Raw genomic sequence first — 22,078 nt, 5'->3', positions numbered from 1 at the left:
CTTTTTTTGTAAGCTTATACTTAAATTTAGAATAACTGTGGCACTATGGCATTTTTTAGTACTCTTCCAGTACTGATTTTCATTATTGTGCTCAAAAAGTAAGTGCGTGCTTGTGTGGAATACTTGGGAATAATATAAACTTTTAATTTTTTCTGTTTTTTTAAAGCAACACAAAACACAATTTTTATCATCTTTCCTATGTGAACTTAACTCTGAAAGCAGAATTGTTAAAAAGTCCTAATGAAAATGACTGTAGAATTTTAACTGTTGAAAACAATTTCAGCATTTATTTGATTAATCTTCCATTTAGTTACATTGATAAGAAAAATTTCAGACTATGATTAATGAATGGTGTTTACCTAAACATACCATATTAATTACTTTTGGGGAGTGCCTTATTGCAGCAGAAATTAAACATAAAAAGAAAGAGAAAAATTATTATTCCTAATTAAGTTTTTCCTTTTTTTTTTTTTTAATTTAAACTATTAGGAACTATTTGGATCGTTTAGCAGAAGAAGTAAATGATAAATTACAGGAAAGTGGTCAAGTAACCATAGCAGAACTGTGTAAAACCTATGATCTTCCTGGAAACTTTCTGACACAGGTATTTTTTTTTCCTTAAGGGTATAATTTGTCTTTTCAAATAAATGCCAAGTTTGAAAGGGTGGGAATAAACTAGACTTACTATTATTTGTTTTTTTGCAAGTGTTTTGACTATTCTCTAGTTTTGACTATGTTCTAGCAATATATTTGGGGGATACTTAAACATTGATGGCTCTGATAAGATTGTTTAGAAGTGATTTTAATCTTCCTGAACCCTGTTGCTGCTGCTAAGCCACTTCAGTCGTGTCCAACTCTGTGCGACCCCATAGATGGCAGCCCACCAGGCTCCCCCGTCCCTGGGATTCTCCAGGCAAGAACACCGGAGTGGGTTGCCATTTCCTTCTCCAATGCATGAAAGTGAAAAGTGAAAGTGAAGTTGCTCAGTTGTGTCTGAATCTTAGCGACCCTATGGACTATACAGCCCACCAGGCTCCTCCATCCATGGGATTTTCCAGGCAAGAGTACTGGAGTGGGGTGCCATTGCCTTCTCCATTCCTGAACCCAGAGATACCTAAACTTGGTAGACTTAAGGTCTCAGCCTGCTTGGATGCAGTAGCAAGTATACCAGAAGTGTATATCTTTATTGAATGCTTCTTTAGCAAGAATATCTTCAGTTCTGATTGCTAGTTATAATTTAAGAAACAGCTGATGAAGATTATAATTTATAAGAGATGCTACTGGCATCTTGTGTGGTAAACGTCACAGATGCTGCTGAACATCCTGCAGTGCACAGAGCATTCCTTCCCAATAGAAAATTTTCTTCCCCAGATGTCAATAGTACCAACTTCTTTTGATGTCACCTTTTTTCCTCCTCTAAACTGAGAGCATGATAGGGAGAGAAATCAAGGAATGGCTTATAGTCACTTAATTTTTGGTACTTGTGTCAATACTCAAATCAAATTATAAGTTAAATTACAATGGTGCCTGAAAATAGAGGCTATTTCCTTGTTATTTCAGTTTTCTTAAAGTTGTTTAACGTTTTAGAAGTCTGTTTGGAACAGTGGAAGTTAAACAGGCCATGCTTTGAATTCTGTCTGTGACACTGCTTTGTTACTTAGGGTCAGAAAAATTATTTTTATGCCTATTTGTGCTTCAAGTTACGTATCTGAAAATGGGAATAATTGTCTCTCATAGATGTCAGTAAGGTGTCGAATACATGGTATATCTGGTGAAATGGCTGGCCTAGAGGAAGTACTCAATAAATGATGGTTTTGTTTATATATTTACTGGAACAAATAAGGGAAAAGCCAAATCATTTTAGGTATACTTTAAAAAAATCCATCTTACAGAAATTACCAAACCATAATTGCATGAGATTAATTTATAATGAAACAGATTTACTCACTCATTTTAAGTGGGTGATTTCTCCTCATTGCATCTAAAATACCATTGAGCATATAGATCTGTTTTACAAAGTATTTCAGGAGAACTAAGCTCCTGAGCAAGTGTATGTAAATTACAGAAGATAAAATGAGCAAATACATGTAAATCACAGAAGGCAAAAAAAAAGATACTTTTAGTCAGTTTTACATTAAAATATCAGAACAGATCAAGTGGTTTCTTATTGTGCTACTGATACATTTTAGAAATATATATATATTCTTTTTTCAGTTTTAATTTTTCTCAGTATCATAGGCAGTATTGTAAAAGCTCACTAAGAAGTGGTTTGGGGGACTTCCCTGACAGTCCAGTGGATAAGACTCTGAGCTTCCAATTCCAATGCTAAGGGCATGGGTTTAATCCTGGCTCACAGAACTAAGATCCCACATGCCTCATGGGGCAGCAAAAAAATGGATCCTTAAAAAAAAGTTGTTTGGAAACCATTTTTCTGTACCATAGAAGTATCAGCCAGGCTGACTCAAATAGATTTAACTTGTCCTGGAAAGGGAAATATGTCCAAGCTTATTTCATAAACCTGATCCCAGTCATAGTGTAGCTGTGGAGAAATGCTCTCCTCAGGTTACCAAGAAATCAGGTTGTCTGTCAGTATAGATTTATGGACACAGTTTGTTAATATTTACATCACAGAGTATAACTTTTCAGGTTTTATGTATCCCTAGGTTGCAGAATCTTGGGATAATATTTATTTCTCTGTTAGTATTAGCAGTTCCATATAGGATCCTCTCCAGGATCCTTGTAAATATCTTGGTTGTCTGTGTTTCAGGCTGCCTGTGGCCTTATTAGCAGGTAGCTGAGTTTTTTAACATATCAGTTATTAGACTCATTCAATTCTTGTCTTCACCATAAGATTATGAAGTTTCCTAGATCCTAAGTCTTCATTTTACTTTATATATCTTGTTAATTCATGCTTGCTGAAATTACTCAGTCGTATGATTAATACAACATCAGCATGCCGCATGACTTTAGTAAACCTGTACATATGTAAATCTGTAATTTTGTTCTATCATTTTAATAAGAATTTTCATCCATCTTTACCCTCAGGCACTAACTCAGCGACTAGGTAGAATTATTAATGGACACATTGATCTTGATAACAGAGGAGTAATATTTACTGAAGCCTTTGTATCTAGACATAAAGCACGCATCCGTGGACTGTTCAGTGCTATTACCCGGTAAGCAAGTTTTAAAGTATGTGTATTTTTACATTTCTTTGATCATTGTTTGCCTTTTTTTTTTTTCCTTAAATCTTATTCAGGACCCTAGTTTATTAAACAGAAGGGGAACTTCCATGAAATAGGAATGGGGATTCCAGACTCTCGAATGTGTCCACATTCTCTCCAACCCACATCTCTGTCTTCTATCTTCACCACCCTTAAGACTCCAAATGCACTTCTGCAGAATACTCAGATCATATATAGTCACTCTGGGATTGTGGAAGGAGCATGCAGTCAGAAACCCCTGGGTCATAGCTCTATCATATAGTAACCATGTGACCTTGAGCAGGTAAGTTAGTCACCTAACTTCTTTGAGTCTCAGATGGTGCTGGATGACTTTAGAACTCTTTACTAAATAAAATTCTAGTAGTCTAATGAATAACCATTGTACTTTCAAAATCACTTTAACTGAATGTTTGGGGCCTCTGTGACAAACTCCAGCATAGAATTAAGAAAACCTGCATTCTCAGTTTTCTCTTTTATCCTGTGTCATTAAATTTATCTCAGTAGTTTTCTTGGTCCCCCAGCATATAAATGTCCAGATTTCTCCATTTTAAAACAATCAAACCTCTCTTAACCCTGGATTCCATTCCCTCTACCATCTTGTTTATTCCTTTCCTTAAAGGGAACCATCTCAAATTGATGTCTACAGTTATTGTCTCAGTTTTCTTACCTTCTGTCACTTCTCAGCTTACCCATCTGGCTTCTTCCACTTACATAGCAATGATGTCAGTCTCGTTAAATCTAATGGGTATTTCCTGTCCTTGTTTTACTTGACTTTGTAGCACCATTTAACTCCAATTATGTCTTCTTCTTGAAATGTTCTCTTGTCTCTCTCTCTCTTTTTTTTTTTTTTAACACCACACTTTCCTGGTTTCTTCTTAACCTCTTTTGGCTGTGCCTTATAAGTCAGCTTTTCTGGCTCTTCCTCCCTTCACTAGCCTTGAAAGTTTTCTTTGAGGCCATCTTCTCTTCTCAGTCCTGCACTACCTGCATAGGTGCTTTTACTTTTAAGTTCCAGACACATACAACTTGTACAGTATCTCTATTGAAGTGTTTTACAAGTGCCTGAAATTCAACATATTTAACTCACTGTCCTGAGCTGTCCCACTCCTTGTCTCTTCTGAATTCTTCCACTTGTATTTCCATTATCAGTAAATGCCATCATCAGGTTGGTTTTGCCAGAAACCTGGGAGTCGTCCTTTATGCCACCTTTCTCTCACCTCCGTTTCCATAACACAACATCTTTTGAAGTCATAGCCTAAATATTTATGTAACCTTTACTTCTCTGACATCACTGTTCTCACCAATTCAGGCCGTTTTTTACTGGAGTGTTTTAGTAGCTTTCTAACAAGTCGCTCCTCTTCTTTTCTTACTGTGTTTCAGGATGCTCTTTTGCATGGCAGCCACAGTGATTTCCTTTTGTCATTCAGTAAATCAGGCGCGCTGATTGAATACCTGATACATGCAGCAGGGCCCTGGTAGAACAAAACAATAGAAGGTTAGAAGAGAGAGCTCGCAATCTAATGCAATAGTATTCTTTCTCTTTTTTTAATCTCACGCTTATATTAATAGAAAAGTTCAAAGAGAACCTTTTTTTCAAATTCTGTCCCATTTGAAAGAAAGTAGCTGACATTATGTCCCATGACCAAAAATACTTTAGTCTCTTTCCTATAAGCAAGGGCAAGTGTCCTATAAAACTACAATACAAACATCAAAATCAGAAAATTGACCCTGATCCATTACTACCATCCAATCTTTGGATCCCATTTGTGATTTACCAGTTCAATCCTAATAGTATTCTATATAGAAAAAGGATCCAGTTCAGAATCACATATTGCATTTACTTGTCAAGTCTGCTTGGTCACTTTCAGTCTCGAATACCTACCTTACTTTCATGAGAATATTCATTCTTTTCTTTCTGCTACATGATTCTACTGATAATTCAGATTATTCATCATTGGCAGGAATATCACAGAAGTAATTATATGTCTTTGTCATTGAACCCTATCAGGTGGCATGCAATTTAGATTTTTGCGATTACTCATGCTGCTGTGTTGTGCTCAGTCATGTCTAACTCTTTGCAACCCCATGGTCTGTAGCCTGCCAGGCTTCTCTGTTCATGGGATTCTCTAGGAAGAATACTGGAGTGGGTTGCCATTTCCTTCTCCAGGAATTACTGATGAGGTGCATTGTAACTTCTTAATAAGAATGTATGTAGATTTCTCATTAAGGTTTTTTGTTTCCCTTTATAATTATTTGTGGGGAGGGCAATTTGAGATCTTGTGAGTTACCCTGTTTTTCATCAAATTTTCAATTTATTCATTTATTAAATCACTACAGACTTACGGCTTTCTGTATCATTCTTTGGATTATAATCCATTGTTATCATTATTTAGATTTTCAAGTTGCCTCTGATTTAGGCTAGTGGAATGCCCTTCAGCCTGGCTTCTTTGTTCTTTTGACATTTCTCAATCTTTCCAACACTTCTTTTCTTTCTGATACACAAAGGAGTTCTAGGCTCAGTTCATCCTTTGCCTGTTCAACCTTAGAATCAGCCATTTTAGTAGAGTATATAGAAACCAAAATCTGGACACTAGATTGTTTATTGCTGTTTGGGTTGTTCCTGCTCCCAAGCCCTCAGCAGACAAGCTAAAGGATACACATGGGAGAACAGGGAGGCCTGGCATCCATGGGATCACAAAGAGTTGGACACAACTGAGTGGCACAATGACAACATACATGTACACCCCTATATGTATATTTTCTTTTTTGCATTTTTATTTTTGTGTATCAAAAACCATGAGTTCACACTGAAGTAATTAGTTAGAAGAATGAGATATGTAGGTTAACTACGTTGCAATTCCAAGTTGAAATAAAAATCCAGCAGCCAAGTTTCATTGTACTAAAAAAGCTAGAAATTTTGTGCAGTCCAATTAAACTTTTATTGAACATCCACAATAATTTATGCACCCAGTAGTTTTAAGATAAAGTTCTTCAAGGAGCCCTTTGCATGTTTGTAGGAATACGTTCAGGTAGAAAGGAACAGAAAATAAAAAACATGAGAAGCTTGTAATAAGATAAACAGAGGAGAGCAAAATTCACAGAGCATGTAATTGGACCTAATTGGTTTGTTGTTGTACAGTTGCCAAGTTGTGTCCAAATCTGCAACCCATGGACTGAAGCACACCAGGCCTCCCTGCCCTTCACCATTTCTTAGAGTCTCCCCAGGTTCATGTTCATCGAATCGGTGAAGCCATCCAACTATCTCATCCTCTGTCACCCTCTTCTTCTGCCTTCAGTCTTTCCCAGCATCAGGATCTTTTCCAATGAGTCAGCAGTTCACATCAGGTTAGCCAGAGTATTGGAGCTTCAGCTTCCACATCAGTCCTTCCAATGTGTATTCAGGGTTGATTTCTTTTAGGGTTGACTAGTTTGATCTCCTTGCAGTCCAAGAGACTCTCAAGAGTCTTCTCCAGCACCACAGTTCAAAAGCATCAATTATTTGGCGCTCAGCCTTCTTTATGGTCCAGCTCTCACATCCATACATGACTACTGGAAAGATAATAGCCTTGACTAGTAGACCTTTGTCAGCAAAGGGGTGTCTTTGCTTTTTAATACACTGTCTAGGTTTGTCATAACTTTCCTGCCAAGAACCATTCGTTTCTTAATTGCATGGCTGCAGTCAACATCTGCAGTGATTTTAGAGCCTAGTAAGAGGAAATCTGGAACTACTTCCACCTTTTCCCTTTCTGTTTGCCATGAAGGGATGGAACCAGATGCCATGATCTTAGTTTTTTAATATTGAATTTTAAGCTGGCTTTTTTGCTGTCTTCTTTCACCCTCATCAAGTGGCTTTTTGCTTCCTCTTCGCTTTCTGCCATTAAAGTGGTATCATCTGCATGTCTGAGTTTGTTGATATTTCTCCCAGCAGTCTTGATTCCAGCTTGTAACTCATCCAGCCCAGTGTTTTGCATGATGTGCTCTGCATAAAAGTTAAAGAAACAGGGTGATAATAAACAGCCTTGTCGTATGCCTTTCTCAATTTTGAACTAGTCAGTTGTTCCATACAAGGTTCTAACTATTGCTTCTTGACCCGCCTACAGGTTTCTCAGGAAAAAGATAATATGGTCTGGTATTCCCATCTCTTTAAGCATTTTCCACAGTTTGTTATGATCCACCAGTCAAAGTCTTTAATGTAGTCAATCAAACAGAGGTAGATATTTTTCTGGAATTCCCTTGCTTTCTCTGTGATCCAGCAAATGTTGGCAGTTTGATCTCTGGTTCTTCTGCCTTTTCTAAACCCAGTTTGAATATCTATAAGTTCTTAGTTTACATACCACTGAAGGCTAGCTTGAAGGATTTTGAGTATAACCTTACTAACATGGGAGATGAATATAATTGTCCAGTAGTTCAGACATCTTTAGTATTACCCTTGGGATTTGGGATGAAGATTGAAGATTTCTAGTCCTGGGGCCACTGCTGGATAGTCCAAATTTGCTGACATACTGAGTGCAGCACTTTAATACCATCCTTATTTAGGATTTTAAATAGCTCTGCTGGGATTCCATCATCTCCACTGGCTTTACTGACAGCAGTGCTTCCTAAGGCCTGGTTGACTGCACACTTCCGGAATGTCTGGCTCTGGATGAGTGATGACACCAACGTAGTTATCTGGGTCATTAAGGTCTTCTTTGTACAGTTCTTCTGTGTATGTATTCTTGCCATCTCTTCTATACCACTTCTGCTTCTGTTAGGTCCATACAGTTTGTGTCCTTTATTGTGCTCCTCTTTGAATAAAATGTTCTTTTGATATATCCAGTTTTCTAGAAGAGCTCTCTAGCCTTTCCATTCTGTTGTTTTCCTCTGTTTCTTTGCACTGTTCGTTGAAGAAGGCCTTCTCCTCTGACCTTGCATTTCTCTCAAACTCTGCATTCAGTTGAGTATACCTTTCCCTTTCTCCCTCGCTTTCAATTCTCTTTCCTCAGACAACCATTTTGTAAAGCCTGCTCAGACACTTTGCCTTTTTTCATTTCTTTTTCTTTGGGATGGTTTTGCTCACTGCCTTCTGTACAATATTATGAACCTCTGTCCATAGTTCTTCAGGCACTTTATTTACTAGATCTAATCCCTTGAATCTATTCGTCACCTCCACTGTATAATCATAAGGGATTTGATTTAGGTCGTACCTGATTGGCCTTGTGGTTTTCCCCACTTTCTTTAGTTTAAGCATGAATTTTGCTGTAAGGAGCTGATGACCTGAGGCACAGTCAACTCCAGGTCTTATTTTCTGACTGTATATAATTTGTCTATCTTTGGCTACAAAGAATGTAATCAGTCTGATTTTGGTATTGACCATCTAGTGATGACCATGTGTAAAGTCATCTCTTGTTTTGTTGAAAAAGGGTGTTTGCTTTGACCAGTGTTTTCTCTTGGCAGAATTCTGTTAGCCTTTGCCCTGTTTCGTTTTGTACACCAAGGCCAAACTTGCCTGTTACTCCAGGTATCTTGACTTCCTACTTTTGCATTCCAGTCCCCTCTGTTAAATAGAACATATTCTTTTGGTGTTAATTCTAGGAGGTCTTGTAGGTCTTTGTATAACTGATCAACTTGAGCTTCTTCCACATCCGTTGGGGCATAGACTTGGGTTACTCTGGTGTTGAATGGCTTGTCTTGGAAATGAACCGAGATCATTCTGTCATTTTTGAGGTTGCACCTAAGTGTATTGCATTTTAGACTCTTCTGTTGATTATGAGGACTGCTTCATTTCTTCTATAGGATTCTTGCCCACAGTTGTAGATATATGGTCATCTTAATTAAATTCACTCATTCCCATCCACTTTAGTTCACTGATTCCTAAGATGTCAGTGTTTTTTCTTGCCATCTCCTGCTGACCACATCCAATATACCTTGATTTGTAGACCTAACGTTCCAGGTTCCTATGTAATTCTTTTCTTAATAGTATTGGATTTTACTTTCATCACCAGACACATCCACAACCAGGCATCACTGCCGCTTTGGACCAGCCACGTCATTGTTTCTGGAGCTATTATTAGTAGTTGTCCTCTGCTCTTCTCCGGTAGCATATTGGACACCATCCAGCCTGTGGGCCTTGTCTTTCGGTGTCGTATCTTTTTGCCTTTTTATACACTTCATTGGGTTCTCATGGCAAGAATCCTGGAGTAGTTTGCCATTCCTTCCTCCAGTGGACCATGTTTTTTTAGAACTCTCCACTTCACCCGTCTGTGTTTGTAGCCCTACATGGCATGGCTCATAGCTTCACTGAGTCTGACACGTCCCTTCACCACCACAAGACAGTGATCCATGAAGGGGCTGATTGGTTTCAGGAACTGTAGATAATTTAGCTGAATATTTTAGGTAAAATAATAAAACCAAATTGGCCTATATAGAAATTTGGTAAAAATAATAATTGAATCAAAAATCCCCATACAGAGGTTTTAAATATTAAGTCATATTTTAAATTAATATTTTCTGCTCTCCTAGGTCTGTTATATGGAAAAATTATAATGTCTTAAATAGTCAACAAGAGAAGGTCAAGTAGTTTGAATAAGTTAAAAGTCTGTTAGTCATATTTTTGTTGTTCAGTTGCTCAGTCATGTCCCACTCTTTGTGACCCCATGGTCTGCAGCACGCTAGGCTTCCCTGTCCTTCATATCTCCTGGAGTTTGCTCAAACCCATGTCCATTGAATTTGTGATGCCATCCAACCATCTCATCCTTCTTCTCCTGTCCTCAATCTTTCCCACCATCAGGGTCTTTTCCAATGAGTCAGCTGTTTGTATCAAGTGGGCAAAGTGTTGGAGCTTCAGCATCAGTCCTTCCAATGAATATTTAGGGTAGAATTCTTTTAGGATTGACTAGTTTGATCTCCTTGCTGTCCAAGGGACTCTGAAGAGTCTTCTCTAGCACAATTCGAAAGCATCACTTCTTCAGCACTCAGTCTTCTTGATGGTCAGACTTTCATATCCATACATGACTACTGGAAAAACCATAGATTTGACTAGATGGACCTTTTTTGGGAAAGTGGTATCTCTGCTTTATAATATACTATTTAGATTTGTCATAGCTTTTCTTCCAAGAAGCAAGCATCTTTTAATTTCATGGCTGTAGTCACTGTCCACAGTGATTTTGGAGCCCAAAAATATAATATCTGCCATTGTTTCCATTTTTTCCACATGATGTGATGGGACCAGATACCATGATCTTAGTATTTTGAATACTAATACTTCCTCACTCTCCTTTTTCACCCTCATCAAGAAACTTTAGTTCTTCTTTGTTGTCTGCCTTTAGAGTAGTGTCATCTGCATATCTGAAGTCATTGATATTTCTCCCAGCAATGTTGATTCCAGCTTGTGCTTCATCTAGCCCAGCATTTTGCATGATGTACTCCGCATTATAATTTAAATAAGCAGGGGACAGTTTACAGCCTTGATGTGCTCCTTTCCCAATTTTGAACCAGTCCATTTTTCCATGTTCAGTTCTGTTACTTCTTGACCTGCATACAGGTTTCTCAGGAGGCAGGTAAAATGGTCTGATATTCCCATCTCTTTAACAATTTTCCATTTTGTTGTGATCCACGTAGTCAAGATTTTAGCATCATCAGTGAAGCAGATGTTGATGTTTTTCTGGATTCCCTTCACTTGTCTATGGTTGAGTGGTGGTTTGCAATTTGACCTCTGGTTCCCCTGCCTTTTCTAAATCCAGCTTGAACATCTGGAAGTTCTTGGTTCACATACTGTTGAAGCCTCACTTGAAGGATTTTGAGCATTACCTTGTTAGCATGTGAAAGAGTGCAGTTGTGCAGTAGTTTGAACATTCTTTGGCATTACCTTTCTTTGGGTTTGGAATGAAAACTGACCTTTTCCAGTCCTGTGGCCACTGCTGATTTTTCCAAATATGCTGGCATATTGAATGCAGCACTTTCACAGCATCATCTTTTAGGATTTGAAATAGCTCAACTGGAATTCCATCACCTCCACTAGCTTTGCTCGTAGTGATGCTTCCTAAGGACAGCTTGACTTCACATTCCAGGATGTCTGGCTCTAGGTGAGTGATCACCTAGTTACCATCGTAGTTATCTGGGTCATGAAGATCTTTTTTGTATTTTCTGTGTATTCTTGCAACTTCTTCTTACTATCTTCTGCTTCTGTTAGGTCCATATCATTTCTGTCCTTTATTGAGCCCATCTTTGCATGAAATGTTCCCTTGGTATGTCTGATTTTCTTGAGGAGATCTCTAATCTTTCCCATTCTATTATTTTCCTCTATTTCTTTGCACTGATCACTGAGGAAGGCTTTCTTATCTCTCCTTGCTATTCTTTGGAACTCTGCATTCAAATGGGTATATCTTTCATTTCTCCTTTGTCTTTTGCTTCTCTTCTTTTCTTAGCTATTTGTAAGGCCTCCTCAAACAACCATTTTGCCTTTTGCATTTCTTCTTGGGGATGGTTTTGTCACCATCTCTTGTACAGTGTTATAAACCTCTTGTCTACAGTGTTTCAGGCACTCTATCAGATCTAATGCCTTGAATCTGTTATCTCTACTGTAAAATCGTAGGGGATTTGGTTTAAGTCATACCTGAGGGCCTAGCGGTTTTCCCTACTTTTTTCTATTTAAGTCTGAATTTTGCAATAAGGAGTTCAAGATCTGAGTCACGGTCAGCTCCTGGTCTTGATTTTGTTGAGAGTATACAGATTCTGTATCTTCAGCTGCAAAGAATATTATCAACCTGATTTCAGTATGGAACATCTGATGATCCATGTCTAGAGTCATCTCTTGTGTTGTTGGAAGAGGGTGTTTGCTATGACCAGTGCGTTCTTTTGGCAAAACTGTTAGCATTTGCCGTGCTTCATTTTGTACTCCAAGGCCGAACTTGCCTATTACTCCAGGTTATCCCTTGACTTCCTACTTTTGGATTCTAATACCCTATTATGGAAAGGACATCTGTTTTTGATGTTAGTTCTAGAAGGTCTTGTAGGTCTTCACAGAACCATTCTTCATCTTCTTCAGCATTAGTGGTTGGGGCATAAACTTGAATTACTATGATGTTGAATGGTTTGCCTTGGAAACAAACGGAGATCATTCTGTTGTATTTGAGATTGCACCCTTGTACTACATTTCAGACTCTTGTTGACTATGAAGCCTACTCCATTTCTTCTAAGGATTCTTGCCTGCGGTAATAGATATAATGGTAATCTGAATTAAATTCGCCCGTTTCCATCCACTTTAGTTCACTGATTCCTAAAATGTCGATGTTCACTCTTGCCATCTCCTGTTTGACCACTTCCAATTTCCAATTTGACCACCCTGATTCATGGACCTAACATTCTAGGTTCCTACACAATAAGTACTATTCCTTACAGCTTCGGACTTTACTTTCACCACCAGATACAACCACAACTGGGCGTCATTTCCACATTGACTCAGCCTCTTCATTCTTTCCAGAGCATTTCCCCGCTCTTCTCCAGTAGCATATTGAGCTGGGTAGTTCATCTTTCAGTGTCATATCTGTTTGCCTTTTCATGCCGTTCATGGGGTTCTCAAGGCAAAAATGCTGAAGTAGTTTGCCATTCCCTCCTCCAGTGGACTGCATTTTGTCAGGACTCTCCACCATGACCCATCCATTTTGGGTGGCCCTACATGGCATGACTCACAGTTTTATTGAGTTACACAAGCCTGTGATCCATGTGATCGTATGGTTAGCTTTCTGTAATTGTGGTTTTCATTCTCTCTGCCCACTTATGGGTGAGAATAAGAGGCTAGTGCAAGCTTCCTGCTGGGAGAGACTGGCTGTGGGGAAAACTCAGTTTCACTTTGGTGGGCAGGGCCGAGCTCAGTAAATGTTTAATCCAATTATCTGCTAATGTGTGAGTCTGTGCTCCCTCCCTGTAGTTTGGCCTGAGGTGGCCCAGTCCTGGAGTCTTGCATTCTCTGTGGAAGGGGTATAGTCTCTGTTAGGCCTAATGACAACCTCCTCCAAGAGGATTTATGCCAACAAGCCGCACCTCCTAGGACTGCTGGCAACAGTGTCCCTGTCCCCATGGCAGGTCACTGCTGACCCATGCCTCTCCAATAGATCCTCAAACACTGATGCAGGTCTGGCTCAGTCTCATGTGGTGGTTTCTTTCCCTGGATCCTGGTAAGCACAGAGTTTTGTTTGTGTCCTGCAAGAGTCTCTGGCTAGTGCATAAGAACAAAAATACAGACTAAACCTAAACTAGAGAACTGGTATAATTGGCTTAAAATAAATAGGGAAGAAAAGAATTGGAGTCAGAAAAAAATCTGGATTTTTTTTTAATGATTTACTTAAATTATAATTATTATAAAAGAAAAGCATTCACAAGAATCTATCCAAAAGAAATTAAAGCATATCTCCACACAAAGACATGAAAGCAAATCTTCATAGCAGCCTTAGTCATAATAGCCCCAAACTGGAAATAATCCAAGTGTCCATCAACTGATAATGGATACAAACTACAAAATGTGGTATATCCATATACCAGAATACTCTTTCGCAGTAAAAAGGAATGAATGCTGATCTCTGCTTTATTATTCATGAACCTCAAAGACATGCTAAGTAAAGGAAGCCAGGTGGCTCAGAGGTTAAAGCATCTGCCTCCAGTGCAGGAGACCCAGGTTCAATCCCTGGGTCGGGAAGATCCCCTGGAGAAAGAAATGGTAACCCACTCCAGTGTTCTTGCCTGGAGAATCCCATGGATGGAGAAGCCTGGTAGGCTACAGTCCACGGGGTCACAAAGAGTCAGACATGACTGAGCAACTTCACTCACTCACTCAAAGGAAGCCAAATGCATGAGACACATATTGACTCCATTTATGAGAAATCTCTAAAAAGGCACATTTGTAGAGGCAGAAATCCAGTCAATGGTTCTCTGGGTTACAAGTGGCAACAGGAATTAACTGCAGATATCTAGGAAGACACTTTTTGGGTAATGGAAACCTTCTAAAACTGGATTGTGGTGTTGGTTGCTCAGCTCTATTAATTTATTGAGGTCATTGAATTCTATATTTAGAATTGGTTAGATTTATATGTAAGTTTTATATATCTCATTCAAGCTGTTTTAAAAAATATGTGTAGTCATTACAGAAAATATTGATAAACAAAAGAGATTAATTAAAGTGGATCTCTACCAGTCAAATTTCTTAACTGGAATACAGCATTCCAGTTTCCTTTCAGTTTGTGTATGATCTCGTTTTTCTTCAAAAATACAATCATATAAGATTCAGTGACTTCCCAGGTAAGGACAGTCTCTCAGACAGAAAGAATAGAATAAACAAAAACTTAATATATAATAAAGGGCAAGGCAGATAGTCAAGATCACTAAGTTCAGTTCAGTTGCTCAATCATGTCCAACGCTTTGCGACCCCATGAACTGCAGCACGCCAGGCCTCCCTGTCCATCACCAACTGCCAGAGTCTACCTAAACCCATGTCCATTGAGTCAGTGATGCCATCCAACCATCTCATCTTCTGTCATCCCCTTCTCCTCCTGCCCTCAATCTTTCCCAGCATTAGGGTTTTTTCAAATGAGTCAGCTCCTCGCATCAGGTGGCCCAAGTATTGGAGTTTCAGCTTCAACATCAATCCTTCAACGAACACCCAGGATCAAAATCACTAAATCTGAAGTTAAATTTTGGTTGGAAAGGAAATTGATCTTGGAATAGGAAGACAGATCAATTACCTGGTATTTCAGTAGCATAATTCTGCTTAAGGATATAAAGTGTGGTGCAGTTTTTTTTTTTTTAAGTTAATTTACAGTATTGTGTTCATTTCTTGTGTAAAGCATGTAATTCAGGTGTACATATATATGTATATATTTTTCATGTTCTTTTCCATTATAGTTTATTACAGGGTATTGAATATAGTTCCCTGCGCTATACAGTAGAACCTTATTTATCTATAGTAATTAGTGTCTCCTAATCCAGAACTTCTAATTTATCCCTCTCCTACCCCTTTTCTCCTTTGTAACCATCAGTTTGTTTTCTGTGTCTGAGTCTGTTTCTGTTTTTTAAATAAGAGCTGCTGCTGCTGTTGCTAAGTCGCTTCAGTCGTGTCTGACTCTGTGCGACCCCATAGATGGCAGCCCACTAGGCTCCCCCATCCCTGGGATTCTCCAAGCAAGAACACTGGAGTGGGTTGCCATTTCCTTCTCCAATGATGAAAGTGAAAAGTGAAAGTGAAGTCACTCAGTTGTGTCCGACTCTTAGTGACCCCATGGACTGCAGCCCACTAGACTCCTCCGTCCATGGGATTTTCCAGGCAAGAGTACTTGAGTGGGGTGCCATAGCCTTCTCCATAAATAAGAGCATTTGTACCATATTTTAGATTTCACATCCAAATGATACTATATGATATCTGTTTTTCTGTGTTTGACTTAACTTCACTTAGTATGATAATCTCTAGGTCTATCCATATTGCTGCAAATGGCAATATTTTATCCTTTTTTTATGGCTGGGTAGTAATCCATTGTATATATGTACCACGTTTTTATCCATTCCTCTGTTGATGGACACTTAGGTTGCTTCATCTCTTACCTGTTGTAAATAGTGCTGCTTCGATCATTGGGTGCATACATCTTTTTGAATCATAGTTTTGACTGGTTTATATACCCAGAAACAGGATTGCTGAATCATATGGCAACTTTATTTTTAGTTTTTTAAGGAGCCTCCATACTGTTTTCCATAGTGGCTTTACCAATTTACATTCCCATGAAAAGTATAGGAGGGTTCCCTTTTCTCCATATCCTCTCCAGTATTTATTATTTGATGTTGGCTATTCTGACCCATATGAGGGTGATACCTTATTGAAGTTTTAATTTGCATTTCTCTAGTTACATTGAGCATCTTTTCATGTGCGTATTGGCCGTCTCTATGTCTTTTTTGGAGAAATGTCTATTTGGGTCTTCTGCACGTTTTTTGATTCGGTTTTTGGTTTTTTTAATTGAGATATGTAAGCTGTTTGTATATTTTGGAGATTAATCCCTTGTTGGTCACATCATTTGCAGATATTTTCTCCCATTATGTAGGCTGTCCTTTTATTTTGTTTATGGTTTTCTTTGCTGTGTAAAAACTTAAAAGTTTGAATAGGTCCCATTTGTTTATTTTTGCTTTTATTTCTGTTGCCTTAGGAGGCTGACCTAAGAAAAACATTGCTACAGTTTATGTCAGATAATATTTTGCCTGTCTTCTCTTCTAGGCGTTTTATGGTGTCATGTCCTACATTTTAAGTCTTTAAGCCATTTTGAGTTTTTTTGTGTGTGTACAGTGTGAGGGAGTGTTCTGATTTCATTGATTTACATATGGCTCTCCGGCTTTCCAGATACCACTTCCTGAAGAGACTCTTCTCTGTGTATATTCTTGCCTCATTTGTCAAAGATAAATTGACCATGGGTAGTGGGTTTATTCTAAGCTCTCTCTGTATTTTGTTTTGAGGCTTTTTTTTTTTTTTGCCATGTGGCTTGCAGGATATTAATTCCCTGATCAGGGATTGAACCTGTGCCATCAGCAATGGAAATGCAGAGTCCTAACCACTGGACCACCAGGGAATTCCTTGGGCTTTCTTTTCTATTCCATTGATCTAGATGTCTGTTTTTGTGCCAATACCATGCTGTTTTGATTAATGTAACTTTAAAATATTATCTGAAGTCTGGGAGGGTTGAGCTTCCTGCTTTTGTTCCTTTTCCTCAGGATTGCTTTGGCAATTCTGGGTCTTTTATGGTTTCATATACATTTTAGGATTTTTCTGGTCCTGTGAAAAATGTCATGAGTAATTTGATACAGATCACATTAAATCTGTAGATTGCTTTGGGTACTATGGTCATTTTAGCAATATTAACTCTTCCAGTCCAAAAGCATGAGATACCTTTCCATTTGTTTGCATCATCTTCAGTTTCCTTTGTTAATGTTTTGTACGTCTGAGCATGTAGGTGTTTCACCTCTTTGATGAGGTTTATTCCTAAGTATTTTTTGATGCAATTTTAAAAAGGATTGCTTTTTTTTACTTTCTGTTTCTGACACCTTTTATTATTAGTATAAAGAAATGCTCCAGTACTCTTGCCTGGAAAATCCCATGGACAGAGGAGCCTGGAAGGCTGCAGTCCATGGGGTCGCTACTGAGTGACTTCACTTTCACTTTTCCTTTCATTCACTGGAGAAGGAAATGGCAACCCACCCCAGTGTTCTTGCCTGGAGAATCCCAGGGACGGGGGAGCCTGGTGGGCTGCCGTCTATGGGGTCGCACAGAGTCAGACACGACTGAAGCGACTTAGCAGCAGCAGCATAGGATTCAAACTCAGGTCTGTCTTTCTCCAAAGCCCATGTAAGGATAAAAGGTAATGATGATAAACATCTGACTAAAAGTACATCAGAGAAATCACTAAAAGCCTTAAGATCTTAGTGACAACGTGGAAAACAGTGACAGCACAATTGTTAGTTCCTCATTAAGTTGGAAAAAATTTCTAACATCCAGAAGTCGAAGTTCGGGCCCTCATCAGTGTTTAAAAAAAAAATTTTTTTTCAAATAAACAAAGACATTTCTGTCAAAAAAAAAGAAAAAAGAAAGAAATGCAACAGATTTCTATATGTTAATCTTGTATCATGCTACCTTGCTTAATTCGTTTATCAGTTTTAGTAGTTTTTGTGTGGAGTTTTTTGTTGTTGTTCAGTCACTAAGTCATGTCTGACTCTTTGTAGCCCTGTGGAGTGCTGCATACCAGGCTCCCCTGTCCTTCCTTCAGTATCTCCTGGAATTTGCCCAAATTCATGTCCATTGAGTTTGTGATGCTATCCAATCATCTCATCCTCTGCCGCCCCTACCTCCTTTTGCCTTCATTCTTTGCCAGCATCAAAATCTTTTCCATGAGTGGCCTCTTTGCATCAGGAGGCTAAAGTATTAGAGGTTTAGCTTTAGCAACAGTCCTTCCAGTTAATATTCAGAGTTTCTTTCCCTTAGGATTGATTGGTTTGATCTCCTTGCTGTCCAGGGGATTTGCAAGAGTCTTATCCAGCACCATAATTCATAAGCATCAGTTCTTCAGTGCTCAGCCTTCTTTATGATCCAGCTCTCAAATCCACATGTGATTACTGAAAATAATAGCTTTGACTATACAGACCTTTTGGAGAAGGCAGTGGCACCCCACTCCAGTACTCTTGCCTGGAAATCCCATGGATGGCAGAGCCTGGTAAGCTGCAGTCCATGGGGTCGCTAAGAGTTGGTCACGACTGAGCGACTTCCCTTTCACTTTTCACTTTCATTTATTGGAGAAGGAAATGGCACCCCACTCCAGTACTCTTGCCTGGAAAATCCCATGGATGGCGGAGCCTGGTAGGCTGCAGTCCATGGGATCACTAAGAGTTGGACACAACTGAGCGACTTCCCTATACAGACCTTTGTTGGCAAAGAGATGTCTCTGCTTTTTAATATGCTTTCTAGGTTTGTCATAACTTTCCTTCCAAGGAGCAAGCATCTTTGAATTTCATGGCTGTAGTGCTTATTTGCAGTGATTTTGGAGCCCAAGAAAAGAAAATCTGTCACCATTTTGACTCTTTTAGTTTCTATTTGCCATGAAATGATGGGGCCAGATGCCATGATCTTAGTTTCTGAATGTTGAGTGTTAAGCCAGCTTTTTCACTCTCTTCTTTCACCCTCATCAAGAGGGTCTTTAGTTGCTCTTCACTTTCTGCCATTAGAGTGGCATCATCTACATATCTGAGGTTGTTGATATTTCTCCCAGCAGTCTGGATTCCAGCTTGTAATTCATTTAGTCCAGCATTTCACGTGATATACTCAGCATAGAAGTTAAATAAGCAGGGCGACAATATACAGTCTTGTCGTACCCCTTTCCCAATTTGGAACCAGTCCATTATTCCATGTCTATTTCTAACTATTGCTTCTTGACCTGCATATAGGTTTCTCAGGAGACAAGTAAAGTGGTCTGATGTTTCTATCTCTTTAAGAGTTCTCCACAGTTTGTTGGATCCACACACTCAAAGGCTTTAGTGTAGTCAGTGAAGCAGAAGTATATGTCTTTGTGGAATTCTCTTTCTTTTTCTCTAATCCAATGAATGTTGGTGAGAGATCTCTGGTTCCTTTACCTTTTTTGAAACCAGCTTGTACATCTGGAAATTCTTGGTTCACGTATCTGCTAAAGCCTAACATGCAGCATTAGCTTGCGCAATTGTACAGTACTTTGAACAGTCTTCTGTCATTGCCCCTCTTTGGGATTGGAATGAAAACTGACCTTTTCTAGTCCTGTGACCACTGCTGAGTTTTCCAATTTTGCTGACATACAGAGTGCAGTATTTAACATCATCATCTTTTAGGATTTTTAAATAGTTCAGCTGGAATTCCATCACCTCCACTAGCTTTGTTCATAGTAATGCTTCCTAAGGCCCACTTGACTTCACACTCCAGAATGTCTTGCCCTAAGTGAGTGACCACACTGTCATGGTTATCCAGGTCATTGAGACTTTTTTGTATAATTCTTCTGTGTATTCTTGCTATCTTTTCTTAATCTTTTCTGCTTCTCTTATGTCCTTACCGTTTCTGTCCTTTATCATGCCCATCTTTACATGAAATGTTCCCTTAATATGCCCAGTTTTCTTGAAGAGATCTCTAGTCTTTCCCATTCTGTTGTTTTCCTCTTTCTTTTCATTATTCACTTAAGGCCGTCTTGTCTCTCCTTGCTCTTCTCTGGAACTCCACATTCAGTTGGGTATATCTTTCCCTTTCTCCCTTGCCTTTAGCTTCTTTTCTCAGCTATTTGTAAAGCCTACTCAAAACCATTTTGCCTTCTTGCATTTCTTTTTCTTTAGGATGGTTTTGGTCACCTCTTCCTGTAAAATGTTATGAACCTCCATCTGTAATTCTTTTGGCACCTCTGTCTACCAGATGTAATCCCTTGAAACTATTTACCTCCACTGTATAATCATAAGGTATTTGATTTAGGTCATACCTGGCCTAGTGGTTTTCCCTACTTTCTTCAGTTTAAGCCTGAATTTTGCAATAAGGAGCTCATGATCTGAGCTACAGTCAGCTCTCAGTCTTGTTTTTACTGACTGTATGGAGCTTCTCCCATCTTTGGCTGCAAAGAATATTGAGCATCTGGTGATGTCCATGCGTAGAATCATCTCTTGGAATCTTTTGAGTTTTTTATATATGGTATCATGTCATCTCCTTATAATGAAAATTTTACCTCTTCCTTTCCATTTTGGATACCTTTTATTGCTTTTTTTTGTCTGATTCCTGCAGCTAGGACTTCTGATACTCTGTTGAACGGAAGCGGTGAGAGTGGGCACGCTTGTCTTGTTCCAAAATTTTATTAGGAAGGTTTTCAGCTTTTCACCATTGACTATTACCTTATTTGTGGATTTGTCATACATAGCTCTTATTATGTTGAGATATGTTCTGTCTTACCCACTTTGGTAAGAATTTTTATCATGAATGGTTGGTGATATATGGTATCATGTCATCTGCTTATAATGAAAGTTTGTCAGATGCTTTTCTGCATCTGTTGAGATCATGTGGTTTTGTCTATTCTTTTCTTTATATGGTTTATCACATTCATTTGCATACGTTGAACCATTCTTGTGAACTTGGGGTAGATTCCACTTGGTCATGGTGTATCATCTTTTTTATGTGTTGTTTGATGCAGTTTGCTAATATTTTGTTGATATTCTTTGCATCTATATTCATCAAACATACTGACCTGTAATTTTCTTTTCTTTTTTCTTTTGATGGTGTGTTTAGTTTTGGTATCAGGATGATTGTGGCTTCATGGAATGTCTTTGGGAGTGTTTCCTCCACTTCAGTCTTTTGGAATATTTTGAAAAGAATCAGTATAATTCTTTGTATGGTTGGTAGAATTTGCCTGTGAAGCCATCAAGTCCTGGACTTTTGTTGTAGAAAGCTTTTAAATTAACGATTCTACTTTACTTCTAGGGATAGGTCTGTTCAAATTATGTAGTTCTTCTTGATTCAGTTTTGGTGGGCTGATTTTTTTTCTATGTTTTTAAATTGAAGTATAGTTGTTTCTAGTGTTGTGCTACTTTCAGGTGTATCTTTGTCTGATTTTTGTATCAGGCTGATGGTAGCTTCATAGAATGACTTTTGGAGTATTTCCTCCTCTTCAGTATTTTGGAAGAGTTTGAGAAGGATCATTATAAGTTCTATGTATGCTTGGTAGAATTCCTCATTGAAGCCATCCAGCCCTGTACTTTTGTTTGCAGAGAGTTTTTTTTATCATTATTATTATTACAGATGCTATTTCACTTAAAGTGATTAGCCTATTCAAATTATCTGTGCTTAATTCAGTTTTGGTGGACTGTGTATTTCTAGAAACTTGTCCATTTCTTCTGGGTTGTCTAATTTGATGGCATGTAATTGCTCATAGTATTCTCTTATAACAGATATTGTGTATTTCTGTGATATTGGTTGTTATTTCTTCTCTTTCATTTCTTGTTTTATTTGGTTCTCTCTTTTTCTTCTTGGTGAGCCTGGCTAGAGGTCTGCTGATTTTGTTTACCCTTTCAAAGAACCAACTCTTGGTTTTATTGATTTTCTTTTCCTATTTTTTTTTAAATTGCAGTATAGTTAGTTTACAGTGTGTTTCAGGTGTACAACAACGTGATTCAGTTATATTTATATATGTGTATGTGTGTGTATATATGTTCTTTTTCAGATTCTTTTTCCTTATAGATTATTACAAAATATTGAGTACAACTCCCTATGCTATACAGTGGTTCAGTTCAGCACAGTCACTCAATCGTGTCTGACTCTTTGCAACCCCATGCCAGGCCTCCCTGTCCATCACCAACTCGTAGAGGTT

At 38.5% G+C, this 22,078-nt stretch overlaps 1 protein-coding gene and 1 non-coding gene across 3 annotated transcripts in view; one reads left to right on the top strand and one right to left on the bottom strand.

Annotated features, from left to right (window-relative positions):
- UFL1 (UFM1 specific ligase 1) overlaps window positions 1-22,078 on the top strand; it is a 67,843-nt gene that overhangs the window by 15,446 nt on the left and 30,319 nt on the right. For both annotated transcript variants that reach the window (XM_005892262.3, XM_070376579.1), the window contains exons 5-6: window positions 490-604; window positions 3,046-3,176. In XM_005892262.3, coding sequence (XP_005892324.1) covers window positions 490-604; window positions 3,046-3,176 — 246 coding nt within the window. The remainder of the gene's footprint in view (window positions 1-489; window positions 605-3,045; window positions 3,177-22,078) is intronic.
- On the bottom strand, window positions 16,726-16,798 carry TRNAG-UCC (transfer RNA glycine (anticodon UCC)). Its single transcript has one exon. It is a non-coding gene; the product is annotated as a tRNA-Gly (tRNA).

This window comes from Bos mutus, chromosome 9 (assembly GCF_027580195.1).
Source record: "Bos mutus isolate GX-2022 chromosome 9, NWIPB_WYAK_1.1, whole genome shotgun sequence".
In the NCBI taxonomy this organism is placed as follows: Eukaryota; Metazoa; Chordata; class Mammalia; order Artiodactyla; family Bovidae; genus Bos; species Bos mutus.
The sequence above is the reverse complement of the archived record's forward strand: the minus strand, read 5'-3'. Positions and strand labels throughout refer to the sequence as shown.